The 22,450-nt window shown below is 35.8% G+C and overlaps 1 protein-coding gene across 3 annotated transcripts; it reads left to right on the top strand.

Annotated features, from left to right (window-relative positions):
* The first annotated feature begins 835 nt into the window (after positions 1-835).
* Positions 836-22,044, top strand: LOC129279828 (tensin-1-like). 3 transcript variants are annotated; one of them, XR_010293856.1, is made up of 5 exons: positions 836-1,201; positions 18,067-18,181; positions 18,680-18,868; positions 19,393-20,309; positions 21,296-22,044. XR_010293856.1 is itself a non-coding variant. In XM_064100773.1 (5 exons), the coding sequence occupies exons 1-3, from the start codon at positions 15,713-15,715 to the stop codon at positions 18,814-18,816; spliced, it is 285 nt and encodes a 94-aa protein (XP_063956843.1). In that variant the 5' UTR covers positions 14,042-15,712; the 3' UTR covers positions 18,817-18,868; positions 19,393-20,309; positions 21,296-22,044. The 3 variants fall into 3 exon arrangements, 1 of the variants encoding a protein (XP_063956843.1); XR_010293857.1 differs by lacking the exon at positions 836-1,201 and adding an exon at positions 11,041-11,320; XM_064100773.1 differs by lacking the exon at positions 836-1,201 and adding an exon at positions 14,042-15,745.
* The last annotated feature ends 406 nt before the right edge of the window (positions 22,045-22,450 follow it).

The raw sequence follows: 22,450 nt of genomic DNA, 5'->3' as shown, positions 1-22,450 counted from the left end.
CCATATCATACCAATTAAGATTAAATGCCATGCTTACAGATAAACCCTTTTATCTGTTAAAATCCGAAGACCACACTAAACTGTGAACTTTATACTTTACCCCAAACAGTACAACATTTACACAATAATCAAAGGTCCTGTTGAATTGTGTATTTGTAAATTCTTGCTGAAAATCCCCATTTGTAAAACTGTACTGTCATTCAGAAATAGACAAATGGATTTATGTGCTTTTGCAATTACATAATGACAGTTTTGTTATCAAAATCACAACTTCACACCTACTGTATTGCATTGTCTTTTTCTCAGTAGTTCAAATATATTGAGTTCATGTTGTGGGGGTATAAAATCTTTATTTTTTCTAGTTTTATGGTCCTTCTCGTTAAGATTCTAATGATATTAGCCAATGCTTATAACTTATCCATACTCTTTTCCTATTAGTTGTGGCACCTTAAGAATACAACAACTCTGTGCGTCATACCTTTCCATTGAATGAATAACCACTTAATGGGTTAAATTTTATGAGATGTTTTATTTATTGTTGGAATGAATCTATTTTTTTTTATTTCATAAGAATCAATCTGGCTGGAAAAATTCACATTATTGCTGTAAAATATCTGTTGTCACAATTTGTAAAGAAACAATATTATTGCAGATACATAAACTTGCCAAATTGGGTCCGATTGATAGACTATTGCAGTTTTCTCAAAATCACTTCCATTTCAATGATAAATCATATAAATATACATTATAATTTACCGATTCTGCATAAGCAGTGTTCATATTGTAACAAAAGCGAAACCTGCCTCCAATCATCCTTTTAACTGGAGTCTGATTTGCAGACTACTCCTTGTCGCATTCCATGTCCTAGCGCAGGATCCATTGGTATAAACAAGCAGAAAACGTGACTGAATGACAACACAGTTATTACATAGCAAACACACAGATGATGCTTGGTTCATACCAAGAGCTGCAAGAAAGACCAGCTCAAAAGGGATTGTTCCATGTTTGTCTGTTTCGTACTAACGTCTTTTGAATGCTGTTCCGCAATTACGCTCCTTTGTGATGTATCTTTGGGTCTGGCCCAACCCATGGACTGCTACAACTGCATAAGAAATAGCAAAAAAAAGTTTGGATTTACTTTGTGATATAGAACTGTCAACTGCAAGGGAGTTCTTGTGTTTGGATTTTCAAGATCAAATCAGTAAGTAAACCCATGTCTTCCAGGTCTACTCTCTAAAGGGGTAAAAGAAGTCCAGTAGGTTGTAACTGATGTATCCTCATAATGCTTATGTGACAAATGAAAGGTTACGATTCTTGATAATGATACACAATTAAAACAATACTAGTCAGATATAATTGTAAGTTTTTATTGCACTGTTCAAACATTTCAAACCAAATTTTCATTTCATTCTTATTACACCCAAGTGTCCTGTGAGATTGGTAAAATATAATCTTAAATTTACTGCTCATGAAAATACCATGGCCATATTTGTTTTTACTTGCATTTGGAAGAAAATTTGATGGTGTTGTGCTATCTTTGTGCAGTTATTGTTTCAATTAATAATTCTGTTTTTTATTGAAGTACTTGGAGTCATTTTTCTTCACATCACATTCTCGTCAGCCTGCTCTATATCAAGACTTGCACAAAATAAAAAAGAATGCCTCTTTTTGGCCTTGGGTTTGTTTCTTCTTTTTGGGGTGGTCTAATTTTATTTTTTCTTCTTTTTCAAAAATTTAATTTGTCTAGTTTTTATTGATGATTCGTGGGACCCATAATATTCTAGGAATATTCTAGGAAGCATTGATACTAGTTTGCTAGATACCGCTGACTATCATATTTAGACTTTTAGCTCAAATGTAAAATGCATTCCACATTTTGAAATTCTGCTGAATAATTTATCATTTTTTTTATAACTTTCATCTGTCTGTTTTTTTTTTTTTTTTTTTGGGGGGGGGTCAAGGGGGCATTAAACAGTGATTCACTGTATAGTGTAAACAGACCATAAAGGAAGCAGCCAGAACTTCAGACTTTCTTTATTGATGTAATATTCATGAATCATTATTGTATGTTCTGATTACATTGTATTGTTGTCATTGTATGACCAAATCCCAACCTTTGTTCACGGCACTGTTTACTTTTCTTCCATCCCCATGTGGTTATTATTACTTTGGGTTTCATCTTTGCTTACATATGGTGTGCAATTCTATGCTTATTTTAGGCCTTATCATTTCCTATGTATGGAAAGTCTATTTGATCAAAATTGTATAGATCTCCAGCATACATGCAACAAGTCATAATTATCAGATCAAAAGTTTAGACTTAAATTTGGTTAGGTTGTGAATGAATATGAAGTATATGCTTTCTGTTGGATTTTTTAATGCTCATATTTATTTGAAATTGTATTTATTTGCTCAAACTACATTTAGGAATTTTTGTTTTGTTTTCACAAGTTACATTAGATAGAGAAAAACAATATTACTTGTTAGGGAGCAGAAGTAAACAGTTACTATACACATATTAGTTTCTATCAGTGTATGTTATTTGTATTACATGTAGGCAATTATTGCAATTTTCCCTCTTGCTAACTATTATATCTTATCTCTTGATCACGCTGTTTATTTACTTTTGACAAGTGAATTGTCAATAAATATTCATCAAATGAAATTCCATCACTCACTAATGACCTCTGCTGTATTTAGTCAACTTTGAATAGAATTCTATTCTATCTCCAATTCCAAAGTATTGTAGAGTGACCTGACTATCAAATCAACACCATAAGTGATTGTATATATGCCTTTGACTCTTTGATTGATGAAAGCTAGTGCACTATAAAGCTGCTACACAGTGGCTAAAAATTCATTATTATCTTGCTGGGTCAAAAGCTGAATTCCATGATTACGTATTCCTATGGATTCATATTGAAGACCACCCCAGTAACTTTGGCTGGCATTGCTGTCGGTAAATTGCCACTTGGTCTACTCCCGCTTTGTCTCTCTGCATGTTTTGTTTCATCCCCCATGGTCTAATCCTAGTTTGCATCTTCAACCAGTTTGTCTACTTATACCACTCGGGCCAAACCCATTTGGTCTATTTACCATTTAGCTCATTTACCATTATCTGTAATTACCAACCAGTTCAGCTACATGTTTTTCATCTAATATCCACTTGATCTAACCAAGAAGCTTCTTTTTGAAGCTCCTTGGTGCTTAGTCTATACAATTAGATGTTAAGGACTAAATTTTCATTTGAAGTAGACAGCGTGGAAATTAGACCATGAGGAAGGTTGGTGGGTATTAGACCAAGTATAGTTTAGATCAAATGTGATTAGACTAAATTGACAGTAGACCAAAATGGGTTTGGCCCATGTTATGTAGTGTAAGACCCATGTTACATCGGGAAAATCGCATAGCCACGTCTCTACCCTTTCCAGTTGCAACCTTGATGAGAATTAGCTTTGCAAACTCATGGACCTGGTCTAGGACCTGGGGCTGGTTCAACACATTTCATTGAAAGAGAGGTACTGTTCAGACTTGGCCAGTCTTCTACCAGATGATCCCATTTCATTTCAAGTGGACAGAGCTATCATCAACAAAACAAACTGTACTTTTTATGGTCTGTGGAGTTTAGAAGTAAACAAAGTTGTTTACTGTTACAGTTGAATAAACAATAATAACAGGATCCATGTTGCATGTCCTGAGCAATAATCCTTCAAGCTTGGAAATAGTCAGATTGAGATCATCCAATTTCAACACTTCTTTCTTTTTTTTCTTTTCCTTTTTTTTCTTTTTTCTTTTCTTCCTTTTTTTCATTTCTTCATATCTTTCATTTGTTTCTTCCTTCCTCTTATTCTTTCTCTACTTTCTCACTTTCTTCCTCTCTTTGGCTCTTTGTAGGCCTTGTGAACTGTAGGCCCTATATATTACCTTTGAACTTTAGCTTCTTCTCTCCTCACATACCTCCGGCACCCCCTCCCATGGCCCAAGTTTTTATTTTGCTCTTGTAGGCCTATTTGCTTGGTCATTCATTTCTTCTCTCTCTCCTTCTCCTGTGTATCTTTCTCTCTATATTTCTCTCGTCACACCCACTCTACCTTACTTCTGTCCAGTTCCCACACCAAACCCACCACCTTGCAGTCCCAACTTGTCAAATCTGACACAAGCATTGTATATTTACCATCACCATGAATACCCAATGACTGACTTTTCCCACAAATATACTACACTTGCAATGTTATTCTGCCATACAATTGAACCCTGGTATTTTTGCTGTCCACCCCCAAAATAACTTTTCTTACAAGGTGAAACAGAGGTATGGGATCGTAGAAATATGGGACGGGCAAATTGGATGAATTACATTACATAGAATGACTCGTAATGTAGAAATGGTTATGCTGTGTGTAGCTGGCCTTTATAGTGAATGACATTTTCAGCTATTTTTTGTATCCTAATACCCAGATACATTCCTCCATTCCTATTGAATTGTATCCTTCAATTTATTAGTGTACATGATTGATTATGCTGAGCTTCCATTTATAAAACCTATTCTTCAAAATCAGTAACCTATTTTGTGGGAATAATGTCTCTTTAGATACAGTATATCAAAAGCAGGTGTTCAAATACATATTGACTTGATGATTTTCTTTAAAATATCTCATTTTCCACTGTGCTTTGTTTGTTTTATTCATACTAGGAACTGTGAGGAGAGAAAGAGAAACATACAATTCAATCATGAAGTAGAAATGATGTATCATTAGTTTTAACGCAGGAATAGAATGTATTTTATTCGTTGAATAATACCCAAAATGACAATTGCCAGTATTATTTTCACTCCCATCTTGTGCAAAATGAATGAGGAAGCTGCACTCTATTCTTGGGAGGTAACAAGCAAATATCAGTGCTTTCTGGTGCACATGTATACCAATACATTACATATGTATTGTCCGTTTCATCCCCGTTTTTAACAGGTAACCATTATAATTCACCTGAGCATAATATTCAGCATTCACTGCGCTGGAAGCCCCCTATTGCTAATGTCCTAGAGCTATTTGCAACATGAATACGAAAATCTCTCGGTAATTGGTATCATTACCATGAAGACGGCTTATCTAGGATTATTATTTAAAATTCCGCTCTCAAACTCACATTCTGAGGCTCACAAAACAATTAATTTTCAGCTAAAGTCAAGTTTCAAGCTTTCATTTTGTAGAATATGGCAAATATTCAGTTGTCATGAAACTCTGGAGTTACAAGGTGCAACAGCCTGTATTTCACCACTGTGGTAGCTGTTGTTAAAGGGGTGGTCCAGGCCAGGTTTAATTTATATCCACTAGATAGACAAAAACCTTCTCTTTCCTATACTATATTTTTTTCAAGAAATAAGAGGCACAGTTATTTTTTATTGAATTTTCAATTTTGCCAAAATCATATTCTGGCACGAGTCTGTACGATCCCAGAATGCAATGCGCAGCTTTTTCTGTGACGTAGCATCTCCACTTTGGCTTCGCTGGCTGCTGCTACGAGCGCGAGCGAGCTAGCTAGCTAGCTAGCTATCGCTCGCACGTATGCGTATAGATCATCAGCGCCGGCCGCATACGTACGGTATTAGCTACATGTAGTTTCCGACTTGCATTGATTGCAGCCACCGTCGACCCTGTAATTCACAATTTGTTTGTTTCTCGCCGTTTATTTCACAATTTGAACAATTAATATGTCGGGTCCTGCGGGATATGCATTCCAACCAAGGTGGAATGCGGAAGAGTTGGAGAACCGTCGAAGAATAGAAGAAGAAGAGGTGGAGGAAGATCCGATCGTACCGCAGCCAGCGGCCGATCGAGTGGGGAGAAATGACTGGTGTCGGTGCGGGAACTGCCCGGTGATGCCGACGGCCAGAGAGAGCATTTGGTCCTCGCAAACGACTCTACTCGCGTTATATTTGTATGTTTTTATGTCAAACTTGTCCGTCCCAATATTGTGAAGCCACTGGGCACATCTCTCTCGATCTCGGATCGGATTTGGTATAGAAAACGCACTTTTATGGTTATTTTCTCCCGGCCGAACCGAGCAGCCGTATGCCTGACACATAGGCATATTGCAGCTGTGAGAAGTCGCGCGCTGGATTGTTGTGAAACCAAAGTGGAGACGGTACGTCACAGTCACGTGACCGATCTCGCTACATGTGCGCGAAATTTAATTCTTTTTCATGACGAAAACCTTTCATTTCAGAACACTACACCCCAGTTTCCCTCAATCAATTCTCTTCTCCAAGTACGACAAACCATAACTGCCCCAAGCAAGCTATTTAAGTATCAAAACACCTGTTTCTTGACCTCGGTCCGAAGATAACACAACAGCCCGAGCAAAGCATGCCGTCATTTTAATTCACTTACTTTCCTTATTTCGAGGTCGATTTTCTTCGTTCGAAATTGAAAATGGACTAACATTGGATTTCTGAATACAATATGCCTTTGAAAACGTGATTAAATATCGAATACAATAATTTAATTCCGAAGGTCCTACTACAGGCAGAGAAGTCTTACGTAATAGCACAGCTGTTGTTTATCATTTCGTCCTTGGCTCAACGCTCATAATCTGGCCTGTGGAGGTAAAATTGAGACAGCGGGGATTACCTGGCCTAGCAGGGTTGATCAGGCGGGTGTTTCATAAAGCTGTTCGTAAATAAAGAGCGACTGGTGATCCTGTCTTGCGGTAAATGGTACACACCATTGGCGATGATCTAGCGCGCGAGAAAGGATCACCAGTCGTTCTTAAAGTCGCTCTTAACTTACGAGCAGCTTTATGAAACGGCCCCCTGGGCTTGGAAATGATTTTGGGATTTACAAACGCAAAATGGGGTATAGAACCGCAGTTTGCAATCTGAACTGCGGTCTTTCTCCAAACGGGGGTTTGACGTAATGTTGCCCCAAATAACCGTTACAAGAAATGCTCTTAAAAATCTCCAAAGTCGAGTAAGGAGATAATACTTTTTGAAATGGCTCCTGTAATTATTTACTACGGGCTAAATATTTTTTGGAGTTGGCCTGGACCACCCCTTTAAGGACTTTCTACTCAGCGATTGGGATGTTGATCAGCTTACTACGACTACTAGTGATCATGATTTGGACTTATGGAGCAAAATTATTAAATGCTTTGAAAGTTATAATTCAAAAGCATGTGATGTTTGAGGTATGGGGTGAGTAGGCCTTCTTAGACCCCGTTCTCATTACCATCCTAAAACTAGTTTACTGGAAACTAGTTTTATGTGTAATAAGTACACTTAAAACGGTCGTGGAAACGATTTTCCAAACCGGTTTGGATAAGCACCTCGCGATGTAGTTTTCAAGATTGCTTTGCCTAGTTAAACTTGTTGTAGCATAAGTGAGGATACAATCGTTCTTCAGGAAGCGACCAGCACATTTTGAGCGTTCTATCCCACACTCTGTATGTAGAACATCTAGGTCGATTTCCAATCTCACGCAAAACATGTCACCCCACTGAGAGCGTTTCCAGAGCAACAAGACCGCTTTATGCGAAGTGGTTTTCGGGTGATAAAATGAGAATGCTCACAAAGCAATCTTCCAAACTGGTTTCCTGGACCGGCTTCCACAAAACTAGTTTCAGAAAGTACGAGATAATAAATAAAACTAATTTTGTGGTTCAGACCCTGATATTTGTATTTTCTGTTCTTAATTCATATCATAATACTTGAAAATATGGTGCGCTTACTGTTTTCTTCCATTACTCCTGAACAGATACTCCTTAAATTCCAAAATGCTCTGTAATGAGTATGATCATTATGAAGCTAGGTTGGCCTATATCTTTTCAAACCAGCATGCGTTGAGTGATATTGACAATAGCGACATGACAATTCCTTTCCACAAATCTCTTACGTTGCACAATACCTAGCCACTTATCATAGCATCACTTGGGATGCCAAACCCCTGTTCACATTAGGTTGGTAATAAATTTGTTTGCTGCAGCATACAGTGCAGTTGTAATTTGTAGGAATTATGTTCAACTTAATGTGAAAAATATGCACATTAAGCTGAACACAATCCCTACTCTCTAAATTTCAGGATTTAAAATAAATCCAGATCAGCTCTAAATATTGAACAGCCAAATATTGGATTTAAATCTTATCTTATAGATAAACTTTTTAATCTCAAAAGGTTTAAATTCAAATCATTTAGCTTTATTTATAAATCAATATTATTAAATCTAATTCTAATATTTGGCCGTTCACTATTCACAGTCGATCTGGAATTATTTTCAATTCTTGGAATTGAGAGTGTTATCTGAAAGTTATCCCTAACATTTATCGTAACCACTTCATTATTTTTATTCCAAAATGCAGTTGCAAATTTCCTGCATCACATCATTTCGAGTAGAGAACCGTAGTGTTCTGATCGGGAAAGGTTGAATGTACCCCATTCACATCTATTTCGGATTAAATCTTCAATGTGAAATGACCCTGATCATATTAGTTCCTAATTGAAGCTATATCAACGTTAGGTATAGGGTATCCTGTTTATATTAGTTTCATATTTGACTCTGAGCTCTAATATAAAACATACACGGCCGACCATGTTTACGTTTAGTCACTCATTAATCTCTAAAGATGCTGATTTCTGCCATTAAATTAGTTTTAAATTGAAATCCTCATAATTAATACTTGCAATTATGAAATAGTAGCCAAGAGCAGAGCATTGGATCATTGCACATATCCCTCATGTGAAAAACAGGAGAGATAGCATACATGTATATATTGATAGATAACCGCCTATATATTTATATACTTTCATATTCATAATTTTATGCTGCTCCTGTAATATTTGATAATCTAAATTGCTATCATCTGGCTTGGTTCCCCCCCCCCCTCTCTCCCTCTCTTTTCAATACCAGGTAAAACACTTTTGAAATGGATGAATTTATAAGTTATTTTGACCTTTAATTTGACCATATGTGACTACCATTTATGATGTACTCTGTCCACCTAGTAAGCTGTCCCGTAAATGATTTTCCTTAAATGATAAGACATAAGGTCTGATACAAAGGCCAGTTTACATTTTAAAGTTCCTCAAAACTATCATTCTGTATCAAACACCTGTCTGTGCTTTTGGAAATTACTATTGAGTTTAGGGCCGTATTTTTAATTAAAGTCTAATTCAAAACTTGATATCCCACTTTTGATGAAAAGCCAACTTTCTAGGAGTTATAATGAATTATGATTTTTTATGATCAAAGAACAAATAAGACTAATATCATATTGAGTTTGAATTTGAAAAAAGTTCTAGATTCAGATTCAGATTAATTTACTGGTCCATATAAAAAACATAGAAATTTGTCCTCCACTGGCATTCCATACACAATAATGTAAAAAGTATATCAATAAACACTAAAGATATTTAAATTTGAAAATATTTAAACATTAAAGGAAATTTATTCAAACATGTATTGCAATACAACATGAGCCCCCTCCCCTGAAAATTACATTACAAAGAACAGAATAATTATATATTTTATATATTTATATATATATATTGGGGGGTTTGATGTGGCTCTTTAAAACCAGTCTAAAATATTTTAAAGACAGAAAAAAGAGTACAAATAGTATTAAAGAACAATGAGGTTGAAAGTGTATCATGGTCATTAGATGCCTGAATGTTTGGTTTGTGAGGTTTAAGATTCTCATGTGAGCTTGTTTGATTTGAATGATGGAATAGCAATAGAACGAGAGGGGTTGGAGTATGGATCCTAATCAATTCAAGCCCGGAATGCGGGACATGAAACGAACAGCCCTCGTCTGTCCATAGTTATTCACCGCTAAAATTATCTCTGGACTGTCATCTCCAGCTGTGCCCTGATATGTCAGAGTTTGTGTCTTGATGTGCTCTCTGTATTTTTCTCTTTCTTATTCTTTGTCTCTCTTTCACTCTTTCTTTTCACCTCTCCCTTTTGCGCCACCTCTCTTTCTCTCAATCTTTTTATTCTCCATCTCCCCTTTTTTATTTACCATCGTGAACGTGATATCTTCCTGGAGCCTCCGTTTTCTTTTTTCGTATTTTTTTAACAACTTTTTTCTTCTCTTTCCTTGTATTCTCCTAGAGACAAAACGGCCCCAAGGGTGAGGTATAAATTTGTGCCCTTTTCCTAGTTTTAACACCATGTCTTGATGTCTGTGCTCTATTCCAACTTCCGATACAGAAAAAAATTGTTTTCAATTTGCCAGTTTTGCCCTACCCCCCTCTCTATATCTCTCTGCATACCAATATTTTTTTTTCTCTATTTTACCATTCTATCTCTTCCTGTTGTGATTTCTATTCACCCCTTCATCGCCTACCCTGGTAGAACACTATTCAAAAGTCAAGATCAATTTGGAATCTTGTGACTCCTCATTTGAAAGTGAATGGTTGAGTCCTTGAAAGCCCATTTTCTCAATATTTGTAAGAATCTCAAAATACAGAGTTAGAAAAAGGCAGTACATACAGAAATTCTTAGATAATGTAAATAGCACCAAAATGACCAGAAATCATGTAGATGCATTTTCATGGTTTGATGGTATGCCAGTAAACAATTTCTTTTTATATAATCAAGTATATTTATGTTTTCATCTTAAAGTAGATATATACCTAACCTTATCAATTGAAAAAGGTAGTGCCCAGATAATAAAAGATTATGTTTGATTCGTTTTTAAGTTATCCTTAAGATTTCTGGTGCATTTTTTTAAATTTTCTAGGGTTCTTTATGATTTCTTGAATAAATAATATCTTGGTACAAAATGGTTTCTATAAAAAAAAAAAACAATGCATGCTTGCCCATTGTACATTTAAGATTAATCGTACAGATGAAAGTGGGTGAAAATTTTTCCCCACCCCTCATTCATTCACTATCATTCTCTTTGTATGCCCTTCACGTTTATCCCATCCCCGATTGTTTTATGGCGATAAAAATGCATTGTGGAATCCCTAAGTATTTGTCTCCCATTTCTCTTCTCTCTCTCTTTCCTTTCCTCTATCATCTTCATCTCTCCCCATCTGTTCGCAGTCCAACATGTCTCTGCCCTTCGCCGCCGCCGCGACTCGACTCCGACAGAAATCAAAATTGATTGTGTTGAAATGAAACAGATATGAGGTAGAGGTGCACGATGGTGGTGGGAGTATAGTGGTAGTATCGTGTCACTTCCAGAACAAGGATTGTTTTTTTATCTGTGTAGGCTGTGCCATAGCTAGGAAGTGCGGTGTTGTGAATCTCGTCCCCTTCTTGGAATTTACGCACGACTTTAGTTGTTTATTGGAATTTTCTGAGGTCCCCTCCTCATCGTTGGGTATGTATTTCAGCTTGCATATTACCTCACTGAAATTGATATCAAAACTATAATGTAATCTATGCGTTATGTCAATTGAGTTGTAAGTTCCATGTTCACAATTTTTTTACTGTCACTTGAAGATCATTTTCTTAATAAGGTATGGAATTTCATATTGCCTTTTGTATTGTCATTGTTATTATTACAGCACATGCTATTATATTATATCTTGATATTCTAATGTATTTGAAAAGTCTTTGACTTGTAAATACATGATTGTTATATATATGAATATCTTTTCAAAGTTTAGTGTGGAACAGTTGCTGTAAAATGGAATCTTCTCTTTTATCAATAAATTTTTAATATTGTAACAAAACTGGAGCAAACAAGAAAAGTTGGTTTTTCAGCATTCAGGCTAACATACAATGGGTCCATTATTCTGAATGAAATAATTTAGCTTCAAGAACTTTCCCTGAATGGTATGTTTCGGGTCGGTGTGAATGTGAAAATAATTATTGGGTATTTTTGAGCCTGAAAAAGTTCTCGTAATTTAACGTGAAATCTTGTGTTTGAGGCAGTTTGAAATCAACTATTCTCTCTCTTTTGTCAGAAGGAAGACCTATTTTATTTATTGGAACATAAATGAAGACATGTAATCAATGCTCTTTTTCCTCGTGGACCATTTCAGAAACAATGTTTCATTAAAATTCCGACATCATGTCTGCCATGACATTCGTCCATTACAATGACAGCCTCTTTCCTTATTTTTAGAGTCTGTCCAATCAATGTCACAACTGTGATTTCAATTTACACAAATAGCAATTTGTAATGCACAAAACATTTCAACGTACATGCTCAATGTTAATGGATTTAACAGTAAACAGATGCAGGCGTTCTCTAATAGGCAATTTACCCAGAAATGTTTCAGAGGTTTGTTTATCTGGGGTACCATTACTATATATCAAACTTGTAGATACCATTAAAGGAATAATTAGTACAACTAAGGGTTTTATCTATGGTAATGGTTCATTTAATATCATATTTGTCGTAAAGGAATGTATATTCAACTACAAGGGTTTTGAGCCTACATTAGCCTGTGTTTCAGTCTCGAGCTTGAATGTGTTATTAATAATAATACTCAATATTTATAACGTGCTTTTCCCACATGGCCCAAAGCGCTCAGTCTTTTGTATTTCTATACAAAATTTCTTTTTAAATCTGAAATTGAATAATTTTTTCAAGTATTTAATTTCATTTAGCTTATTCTATTTAGAATGACTTTTTTTTTAAGATTGGCTTATGCATAGGGAAAGGGAAATGTCATAACAACGTCTTGACTCTTAATACCATTATAAAGTCAGTTAAACATGCATGGTTTAACTATTCCCCTCCCTTTCAGTCAATCTGTATTTGTATAACCAGATAATCTCACACTATATGTGCCATACCCAACCATTCATTGAGTAACCATACAAAGTCCTCTGTTATGTAGTTTGGATTAAATTTTCCATGTGAACGGGGGTCATATCATGTTATTCCCATTGCCTCCCATTCTGTCATCCACCCCACAAATGTACCAGTGATGTTTGATGCCATTGGCATTTTGACTTGTTTTCCAACCTACCATTTCTGTGCCGTCGATGATTTATAATGGTAATTTGGCAGGGGAAATCTTAACATGATGTTGAACATAATTGTTTACATATAATAGGCATAGCCATTATGTGAATGCCAAAATAGAATTATGTCTACATGTTTAAAAACTAGTAAAATATGCAGTACCTCGTCATCCAATCACCCCCTTCCTGATTGATCAGCACCCTTTCTTATTCCCTCCTTCCCCACTAGGTGGTTTCAAACTGCCTCATCACAACATGGACCCATTACAAAAGAATCCTCAATAAATTACGAGAACTTATTTTCAGGCAAGTAAATACCCATTAATTATTCCCACATTCACACCGCCCCAAAACATGTCCTTCGGGATAAGTTGCGGAAGTTATTAGCGTGCGTAATATATGGTCTGATAAGCAAGCAATGCGCGAGATTCAAAATCGCTAGCTCAGCAGCCACCCACGGCGCCCAAGCCCTACTACATACTGTGCTTACAGTTCCCGTACTTTGTTTTCACATTGCCAAAATACCTGTGACCTTGGAAAAATCCCTGCAAAAGTTCTCGTAATTTTGACAAGTACCTACTATTTAGCGGGTATTTTCTTTCGGGGAGATTACCTGTAATTTGCTTTCACATGTCCAAAATTACCTGGTATTTTCAGATCGGGGTAATAATAATACACAGATCTTGTATAGCGCATATCACAATTATGAATAATGTCTCTATGCACTTCCAAAGGACTTGCATATTATTACCCCAGCTGTAGCTTGGCAGCCGTAATTACTAAGATTACAGCGCACACGCATTTCAAGGGATGAATTCCTGCCAGGTACCCATTCACCTCACCTGGGTTGAGTGCAGCACAATGTGGATAAATTTCTTGTCGAAGGAAATTACGCCATGGCTGGGATTCGAACCCACAACCCTCTGTTTCAAAGTCCGGAGACTAATCCACTGTGCCATTTCCCGATCAGAAAATACCTGGAACCTACTGTCACTCCCCCTTTTTTTTATTCCTCCCACCCTTCCACGCCACACCCTCTTTTATCCCACTCCCAAACTTCATGAAATGGTTTCTATTGAAACTGTGTTCATTTTGAACAAACATTTTTACTGAGAAAATCAATCTCTTTTAAAAGTTATTTTTAGAAATACAAGTAAAGGTCACGCTAAACTGTATAAATGTTAGTTGAAATGTATGAATAGATTAAGCAATTATATGATCTTGGTATGGTCTAATTATAGTTTATCAATTAACAATTATTCACCTCTTTTCTCTTAATCATCTACTGTGTGGTTTCCAGATAGAAACAATTGATGACCCAGGCCTTGTTTCATTAGTGTTATTATTATGGTAACTTTGCCATCCAATGGTAACTACCATAGTAATGCTGATCAAATGAGTAATGCAGCCAATCAAAATCAAGGATTCCATACAAGTTACCACTGGATGAATACCATGATGGTAACTTTTATGCAACGGGGGCCCTATTCATGCCATATTAACTTTCTGATCATCGGATGACAGTATTTTAAAAAATACCTTTAAAGAATATTTTTGCAAAATATTTACAAGATTCATTATTTGAAAAAAATTGGAGTATACAGAAATTTCATGATTGATTCCATTAATTACTCAAAAGGTAATGTTAAATGGGCCAGTACCTTGCGTTGTTTACATCCAACCCACAATCTAAATGCCCAATTAGCTTCTATTTGTCTTCAAATATCATCCAGCAACATGCTCACCGAAACAAAAATTGGTTTACCCCCACAAACCCATCCAGACCTGAAGCTTTTCGGGACATATTTGTAATTCTATCAAATTCCCATAACTGCACGCTATATTAGCCGCTCCATTCAATAGCGGTCGAGATCGCTATTGATGTCGGTAAATAGTATGGGCATGGGTTATTGCACACAGCAGAGGTTTGCCTATACACAGTTGACATCGCTTGAGTCAACAATGGAAAGGTTTTTAAGTAAATTTGCGGAGTCTTTTCAGCATGATGGAACAAAAAAAAGAAATCTGAGGGACATAAAGGAGAGTCTGACATGTGTAGAAAAGAGAGATAAAGAGAGAGAGAGGGAGGGATAGAGAATAAGGAGAGAAATATGGTTGTATGTTTATTGTGAATAGTGGTGTTCAAAACACAATCTACTTGTAAGCATAGTATGGTATGCCCGAGTGCAGATTCCGTGCATTCACGCAAGCGCTCCGGGTTGAAGAAAGTGAAAAGTTGTTTCTTTTTTGGAAATACAAGAGCAGAAAGTTCGGAATACTTCTTGAGGATTTAGGTGTCAAATACAGTACGAACATGGTCATTACAAGGAATATGCCTATACTGGACTTTTCAATGGATCCATAGTCGTACTCGGTAGTTTTAAGAGACATTTGTGTTCATGGTCCATAGTCTTTTCTATCAGACATGAGAAGAGAGAACACTTCAGCAAAGTTTATTTTCATTTCAATGTTTCCTTACAATAAAAATGTCATCTCTCTGAAGACTCTGCGGTGAGAGATCCTGGAACGGCCCCAGTCTAGTAGTATGTGTACACAGTTTCAGAGGGCGTCAATAATAGTGAGGCATGTTCCTGTCAGAATATATTGCTTGTTTACAAGTACAGCTGCTTTTAAATTGAATTAGTATTGATCTGTTACACGTTGGGGATAATCGTCTCTGGAAACTCTGAGCTCGTGCTGGAAATGTCAATCACGGATATAATAACAGTGAACTTTGTAGGTGTTTTCATGTGGAGAATGCATGTAATGTAAGGCGATACCGCATTGTGAAAATATGATGTTCGAGTATGAGGAGGATCTCCCACAGGTATGTTCTGATTGGTGTCAGAAAGTATGAAAACTATTGATCTGTTACCTTTGGGAATTAATCTGACATGAGTCAGCATTAGAAAGTGCATAATCGAGGGGGTGCCCGCTTTTGATGAACCTATTTTTTGAATGTGTTGATTTAATATTTAATTACCTTAAGATTTCAGAGCCATTTTGGCAAGACCCCCTCCCAGAAATAGAATGTTAATAATGATAATAACAATAATAATACTGACATATAGGCCAAAATAAATGAATAAATATAATAAAAAGAAATCAAATTAATATACCACTGGATCCTTGTGAGATAATTTGATTTATTTCTTAAGTTATCTTTTTTTTTCTATAAATGTATCTATAGGCCTAAGATTAATCACACTCTACATCTCTGAGCAGTTTATAGATATATTATCAACCTGGCTATCACATTTTGGCTTATCCCAAAGAATGCACTATCACCACTCCTTGGGTAGTATTCAAGCAATAAACAGTGATTTGCCTGGCAGTTAACATACTATTTTTAAAATCAAACCTTACAACTTATATGTTACTCAACTTTTTATGTTACTCATAAAAAAATACACAGATCAAAATGCTTCTGATACAACCAAGCTAGAGCATGATATTCTTCTATCCCTTCAAAGCAATTAAGGGATAATTGTGTATTAGCCCTCTTAAAGTTGATTAGGGATAGTCCTTAAGAAAAACATCAGATTAGGTAAGCTTCAGAGGTTTCTGAAGTATTTGAGAACAGTTAAAGGATTAACTGTCTTAAATACCATCACACAACCTGTTTATCTGGAGACTCATTAGGCCTACAACCTGTCAGAGACTGTTAGAGCCACAAGGACACAAATCCATGTACTCCTAGACTCCCGGGGGGGCCACTTCCATTGACTTGTGGATACCATGCGCGACCACGGGGTCTCGAAAAGCACCCTAAACACGTATTTTCCATGTTCTGAAAATGCACCCCTTAACAAGTATTGGCGTCTGAAACCCTACCCTTAACAAGTATTGGAAACAAAACTATACTCTTGGCAATTATTCCCTGAAATGAACCCCTAAACAAGTATATTTCATTGTTGTGTCACGGTTCCGTCGGTCGTCGGTTTTACCTTATTTACACACCATTTGGTTTAGTAAGGTCCCACCTTCCTCACCTCGCGCAAATCGGGACTCTAAACACGTAGTGTTGGGGCAAGAGGACATCCTTTATACAACATTTTAATTTTGTTTTATCATCCCCACAAATGTGTCCCTAAACACGTAGCTTTCTTAGCGAAATAGATACCCTTTTTTCATTATTTTTTGTGTTTTTGACACCCTTATCACGTTACATACGTAACGTGCCCTATCTTGAAAAAGACATCCTTTTTACGTGTTTTCTTGGTCGCGCATGGTATCCACTCGTCAATGTAAGTGGCCCCCCCCGGGCCTAGACTAAGTTGAGAGCCTTTAGGCTCCAATAAACAAGAAATATTATTTTGTTCTTTTTATATTTGTTAAAATGTTGATTGTCACATTGGTTTCATAAAAAATAGAAACTACCAAACCTTTCAAAACTGTTCATTTGGTCCTAATTTTGTCCCATATTTAGTACATGTATTAGTATTTTTCATTTCTAATTTGACTGTGTTTCTATAATTCAGTACCCCCCCCCCCACAAATGCACACCACTAAAGGTTCTTTGTACTCTGGATGACTAAGTGCTCAAGATGAGAACATGATATTAACAAGCATCTTTTGACATGTCATTCTACACTTTGTAACTTTCTGAAAGGTGTTGAATCGGGTACCTATTAAGATTCGAAAGTCTGTGTGGTGTGAAGATGAATCCAAGCTGGAATGCTCCACAAGGAGTGGAGAAAGTCCCATAATGTGATGATGACTAGAAGTTGCTAAGAGATGATTGTATCCATTTTGTGTAATATAAAAGAAGAATGTCATTATATAAAGTTGTAATATGATTATGTTTTCTATTTGATAATAATAACTATACAAATTGTAAACTCGATGCTGTCTCTAGCCTTATACCCTTCAGGTACCTGGGTTGAGTGCAACATGATGTGCATGAATTTCTTGCTGAAGGGAATAATGTAATGGATGGGATTCAAACCCTTTCGTTAAAAGGCAAGAGTCAGAACCACTAGACCATGATGCTCCCACAATCACAATTTAGAATTCATAATTTTAGCTAGGATGCTGTGTGAACTTGTTTTTCAATGTGAGAATTTATAAGCTAGCTACTACTGATACCATTATCGGAACCGATTTAATGATGCTTTCTTTTTCTCTTCTCTTTTTTGTATTGTTTAGCCTCAAGAAGCTGTAGAGTCTAAGACCCATACATTCAAGACTAGGATATTCAGGAATCCCCATAGCTGTGGTTTTTGTAAGGAGATCATATGGAATGAGGGTAGAATATGCAGAGGTGAGTATCCCCCACATGTTAATAAATAGATAAGTGAATGAATAAATTGATGAATTAATGGATAAATGATGGAAATAGATAAATGAAAGGATTAATTAATGTATTAATGAATAAGTGAATCAATTTACAATATAATTAGATAAATAAATGAATTAATAAAATGAATGAATGAATCAATAAATTAATGAATCAATAAATGAATGAATGAATGAATGAATGCATGGATGGATGGATGAATGAATAAATAACTGAATAAACAGATAAATAGAAATGAATTGGTGAATGAATGAATGAATTGATAAATAAATAAATAAACAAATAAATAAATGAATAAATAACAATATTTGAATGAATGAGTGAGTGAATAAATGGATGAGCGAATGAATGAATAATGAATAAATACAAATTTGAATCATTGCGTTTTAATGAATGATAGCAGTTGAAAATGGCAAATGTCACCAATAACATTTCATTTCCTCATATCTGTACTTTTTGCAGTATGTAGATTTGCTTGCCACAAACGGTGTGAGTACAAGGTAAGTGCAACCAATTTCCATTCTGCCAGTTTCTTCTCTCAACAGATGGCCCAAAATGATATATTATTTGAATTGAGCCAAGAGAGTCTATATGGATAAATACACATTTTGATGGGGAAATTAATTTCACATTTGGCATGATTAGTGTTAGGCTGCGTTTATCCGACCTCAAGCCAGAATCGTGATTTGAATCATGATTGGAATCATGATTCAAATCACAAACATGAATCACAATTACTACAGAATCAGGGTTTAGACGACCTTCGTTCCAACGCTGTTTCTCCTCGGATTCGGACCGATCCAGTGCGCATCACAGTGCGCAGTTTGACCCAGGAAGTATAGGTCAACGTTGGACACTTAATTGGAGGTCGGCGACGTACATGTGATGTGACAACGTGGGGCGCGCGCCTTGGCAAGAACCGGAAATAGCTCGACACAATGACGTCATATAATCATGATTCAAATCACGATATCGTTTATCCGAACATTTTCGTACGTGATTCTGCAGAAACGTCTTTCCAAACGCCCTTTTTTTCGTAGTTCATGTTTGTGATTCTAATCATGATTATATTCAATTTCGACTAAACGCAATCGTGATTCTGCAGAATCGTGATTTGAATCATGATTGGAATCATGATTATAGGGTAAAAAAGTGGCGGATAAACGCACCCTTAGAGGTCAGAGCAATGAAATGTGTTTCGAGCCAGAACAGCATTAAGTCATATGATTTTGGACCAAGATAATGTCCTTCTTGCGCCAAGCAGATGGAATGAATTATACATTCCATTTATTTCTCATGGGAGACATTTCACTACATTAGGAGCAATCTGGCAACAACATGTGTGTTTGGAGAAAAAGAAGGAAATATAAAATTTAGAAAAACAGGGAGAGGTAGAGAGAAAAAAAGTCATGGGATTTTTTAAAAAATCATGAGAGAAACCAAAAAAGGAGAAATACCTATACCAAGAAATCAAAATTTTCAATTGATGCTGAGCTTGCAGAGTGCAAACTTGTTGATTTATAGGTAACAATACAACATAAATCGTTTATTGAGCGCCACTATCATTTCCTTGAATATAAGCCATTCTTCCTCCCACTTGACTTCCATCTTCAAACAATGTCCTAATTTCCTTCCAACAAGCGTGACTGCAATCATTTTAGCCTACGCAAAGCAGAAACGGACATTAGGGTTCACCTAATAATCGCATTCATGTATCATCTTGGAATATTTAACAAATAAAGCCGTAATATCTTGAAATAGTCAACAAATAAAAGGAGTAATTAAGGATAATAAATTTGCAATATCCTGTTTCAAGTTTGGCAGTTGTGGAGTGAAATATTATTGGAGATATTCATTCAACCAGGTCAGGCATGTTATTAGCCGATTTGAAGGGCAACTTGAGTCGGCAATCAATCTGTTCATGCAAGAAATCATCAGGCTTCAGAAAAACGTGCAAACTATAAAAGGGACGTGAATGAGAATCCAAAATAATCTTTTGTTTTGCATCGTAGGTTATTGAATCATAGTATTGTTGACTGGTAAAAGGGCATTGCTGTGCTCGGAAATCCTTGGTAATATCATGGAACTATAGGTCCATGGTAATATACAGTGCGTATCAAAAAAAAGTTTACACTTTGAAAAAATCCTGTAAAATTACACATTTGTAATATCCTGAAGTTTTTTCCACATTTTAACATTGGTACAGATCCATTTAAGCAAATGATGAAATAACTGTCGAAAAATATTTCCGCTTGAGTGAGCACCACTTACTTTTGAAAAGTTAGTGAAAAATGATTTGCGCAGAACTTTGAAATAGTTGTGCAAATAAAAGTAGACCTTTATCATGAAGAACACATGGAATTTAGCTAGTAACATTGATTTGAAGATATCTTTTACCTTTTAAAACATGTTTCCTTGCCCAAAACACTTCGAAGAGTGCATTGCTCCCCACCCCACTCCCCCACACACCGAGGCCATCGATACGTTTTTGCTTTACACTGAGCTTAGGCTTGATTTTCATTTAGTTAATCATTGTCAAAGCTTGGGAAAAGTGTCGAGAAACAAGTATTAAATGAAAATGAAATGTAAACCCACTTTAAATGATAAAAACTTAGTGAAAAAATGATGGAGATGTCTGATATAAACTTTTTTTCAGATTCAGTTATGTCCTCATATCCAGCTGGCACAAAAAAGGTAAAGATTGTGCTTACTAAATGTTAAAATTTCAATTTTGGTGGCAAAATTGTTACAAAATGCTTGAATGTATCCGTTTTATTTCAATTGACTAAAATTGCAAGGGAAATGTATGAGAAATGTTTCGCAGGGTAAGTTTGATTTCGCCCTTTCCCCTTGACACAGCGTGAAAACGAGCATTTCTGCGCAAACAGATTTCTGCGAGCTTTCCAAAGATGGACAGTACTCGCTCAAGTGTAACATTCTGTCATAACTTTTACTTCCATTGGATAGATGAGACCCACACCCAAGATTATAAGTGATAAAAATATCCACATGTTGTATATTTTTTTATTCCCAGGGCTCTTTCAAAGTGTAAACTTTTTTTTTATACGCACTGTATAGCGATCCTATATGCTCAGAAATAATGTTGTACGAGTTTCCATGATTTTTTTAGAAAGGTTACTTAAAGTGCATCTTAAGTAACCACATAGGGCCAAGTTATTATGTATAATCATGTTTTAATTGCATGGTTTATCTTTATTTTTATGGAAATAAGACACTGAAATGTTAGAATACATGAATGGAGGATGATGTTTTATTTTTTATATTTAGGCCTAATTATGATTGCTTGTGAGGTAGGTAGTATGGATGTTTGGACGTTATGTTGCAGTTTATTTATTTCATCCTAAGTGGACACATTCCTGTATATATTTCTTATACATTTTGGGAATTACTCTTGTAGGTGTATACTTCTGACATTCTAAAACATATTGTTAGTGGCATACTCAAAATTAGATGACATTGCTAAATCAAAAGGGTGAATTTCTAATTCTGTAAAGGAAACATTTGTAACCTAATTTTGGATCTACCCTGAACTAAAATTTTACTTTCTAATGTGAGGATCATGCCCACAGAATAAAACAAGAAAGATTGAAATATTTCATTTTTCTTTTGTGACATAAAAATACTGGTTCTCTCTTGACACTGTAGGCACAGGAATTTTAATGATTGTTAATCCCATATTACAGTACCTAACCTGACTATTGGAGGAAAAAGAATACAATTGACCAACAAACATAAAAGGGGCAAGAAGTCCTATGAGGTTATTTGAGAAACCCTACAGAGATAATGACTGGATTTCACAAGAAATGAAAGAAAAAATAAGCATTGATACATTTTACAGAGTAAAGAACTTATAGAGAAATACAAAACCCATATTTTTGTAAAAGATTAATTCTATACTTTCATAGTTTCATACTTCCATTAGCAGATGATATGATATTCCATGATAAGAAATGCAGAAAATGACATTCCTGTGCAGATACAAGGATACTCGGTGTATATGGTTTATCTCATTGCACATGGTCACAAGAATACAGCTTGTCATGATGTCACATATGTAAAAACCTGTGGACGTGAGGGCCCATCATCCCTTCTTTGAGGTGACACGAGAATCATGGTTTTTACCTTTTTTCAAACTTTTATAGTGAACAAGGGAGAGGATGTGACCCATTTTCAGTGTCTTGATATGATGTCACTAATACCCCTTTCACAAAC

The sequence above is a fragment of the Lytechinus pictus genome, chromosome 1 (assembly GCF_037042905.1).
Source record: "Lytechinus pictus isolate F3 Inbred chromosome 1, Lp3.0, whole genome shotgun sequence".
Classification (NCBI taxonomy): domain Eukaryota; kingdom Metazoa; phylum Echinodermata; class Echinoidea; order Temnopleuroida; family Toxopneustidae; genus Lytechinus; species Lytechinus pictus.
The sequence above is the reverse complement of the archived record's forward strand: the minus strand, read 5'-3'. Positions and strand labels throughout refer to the sequence as shown.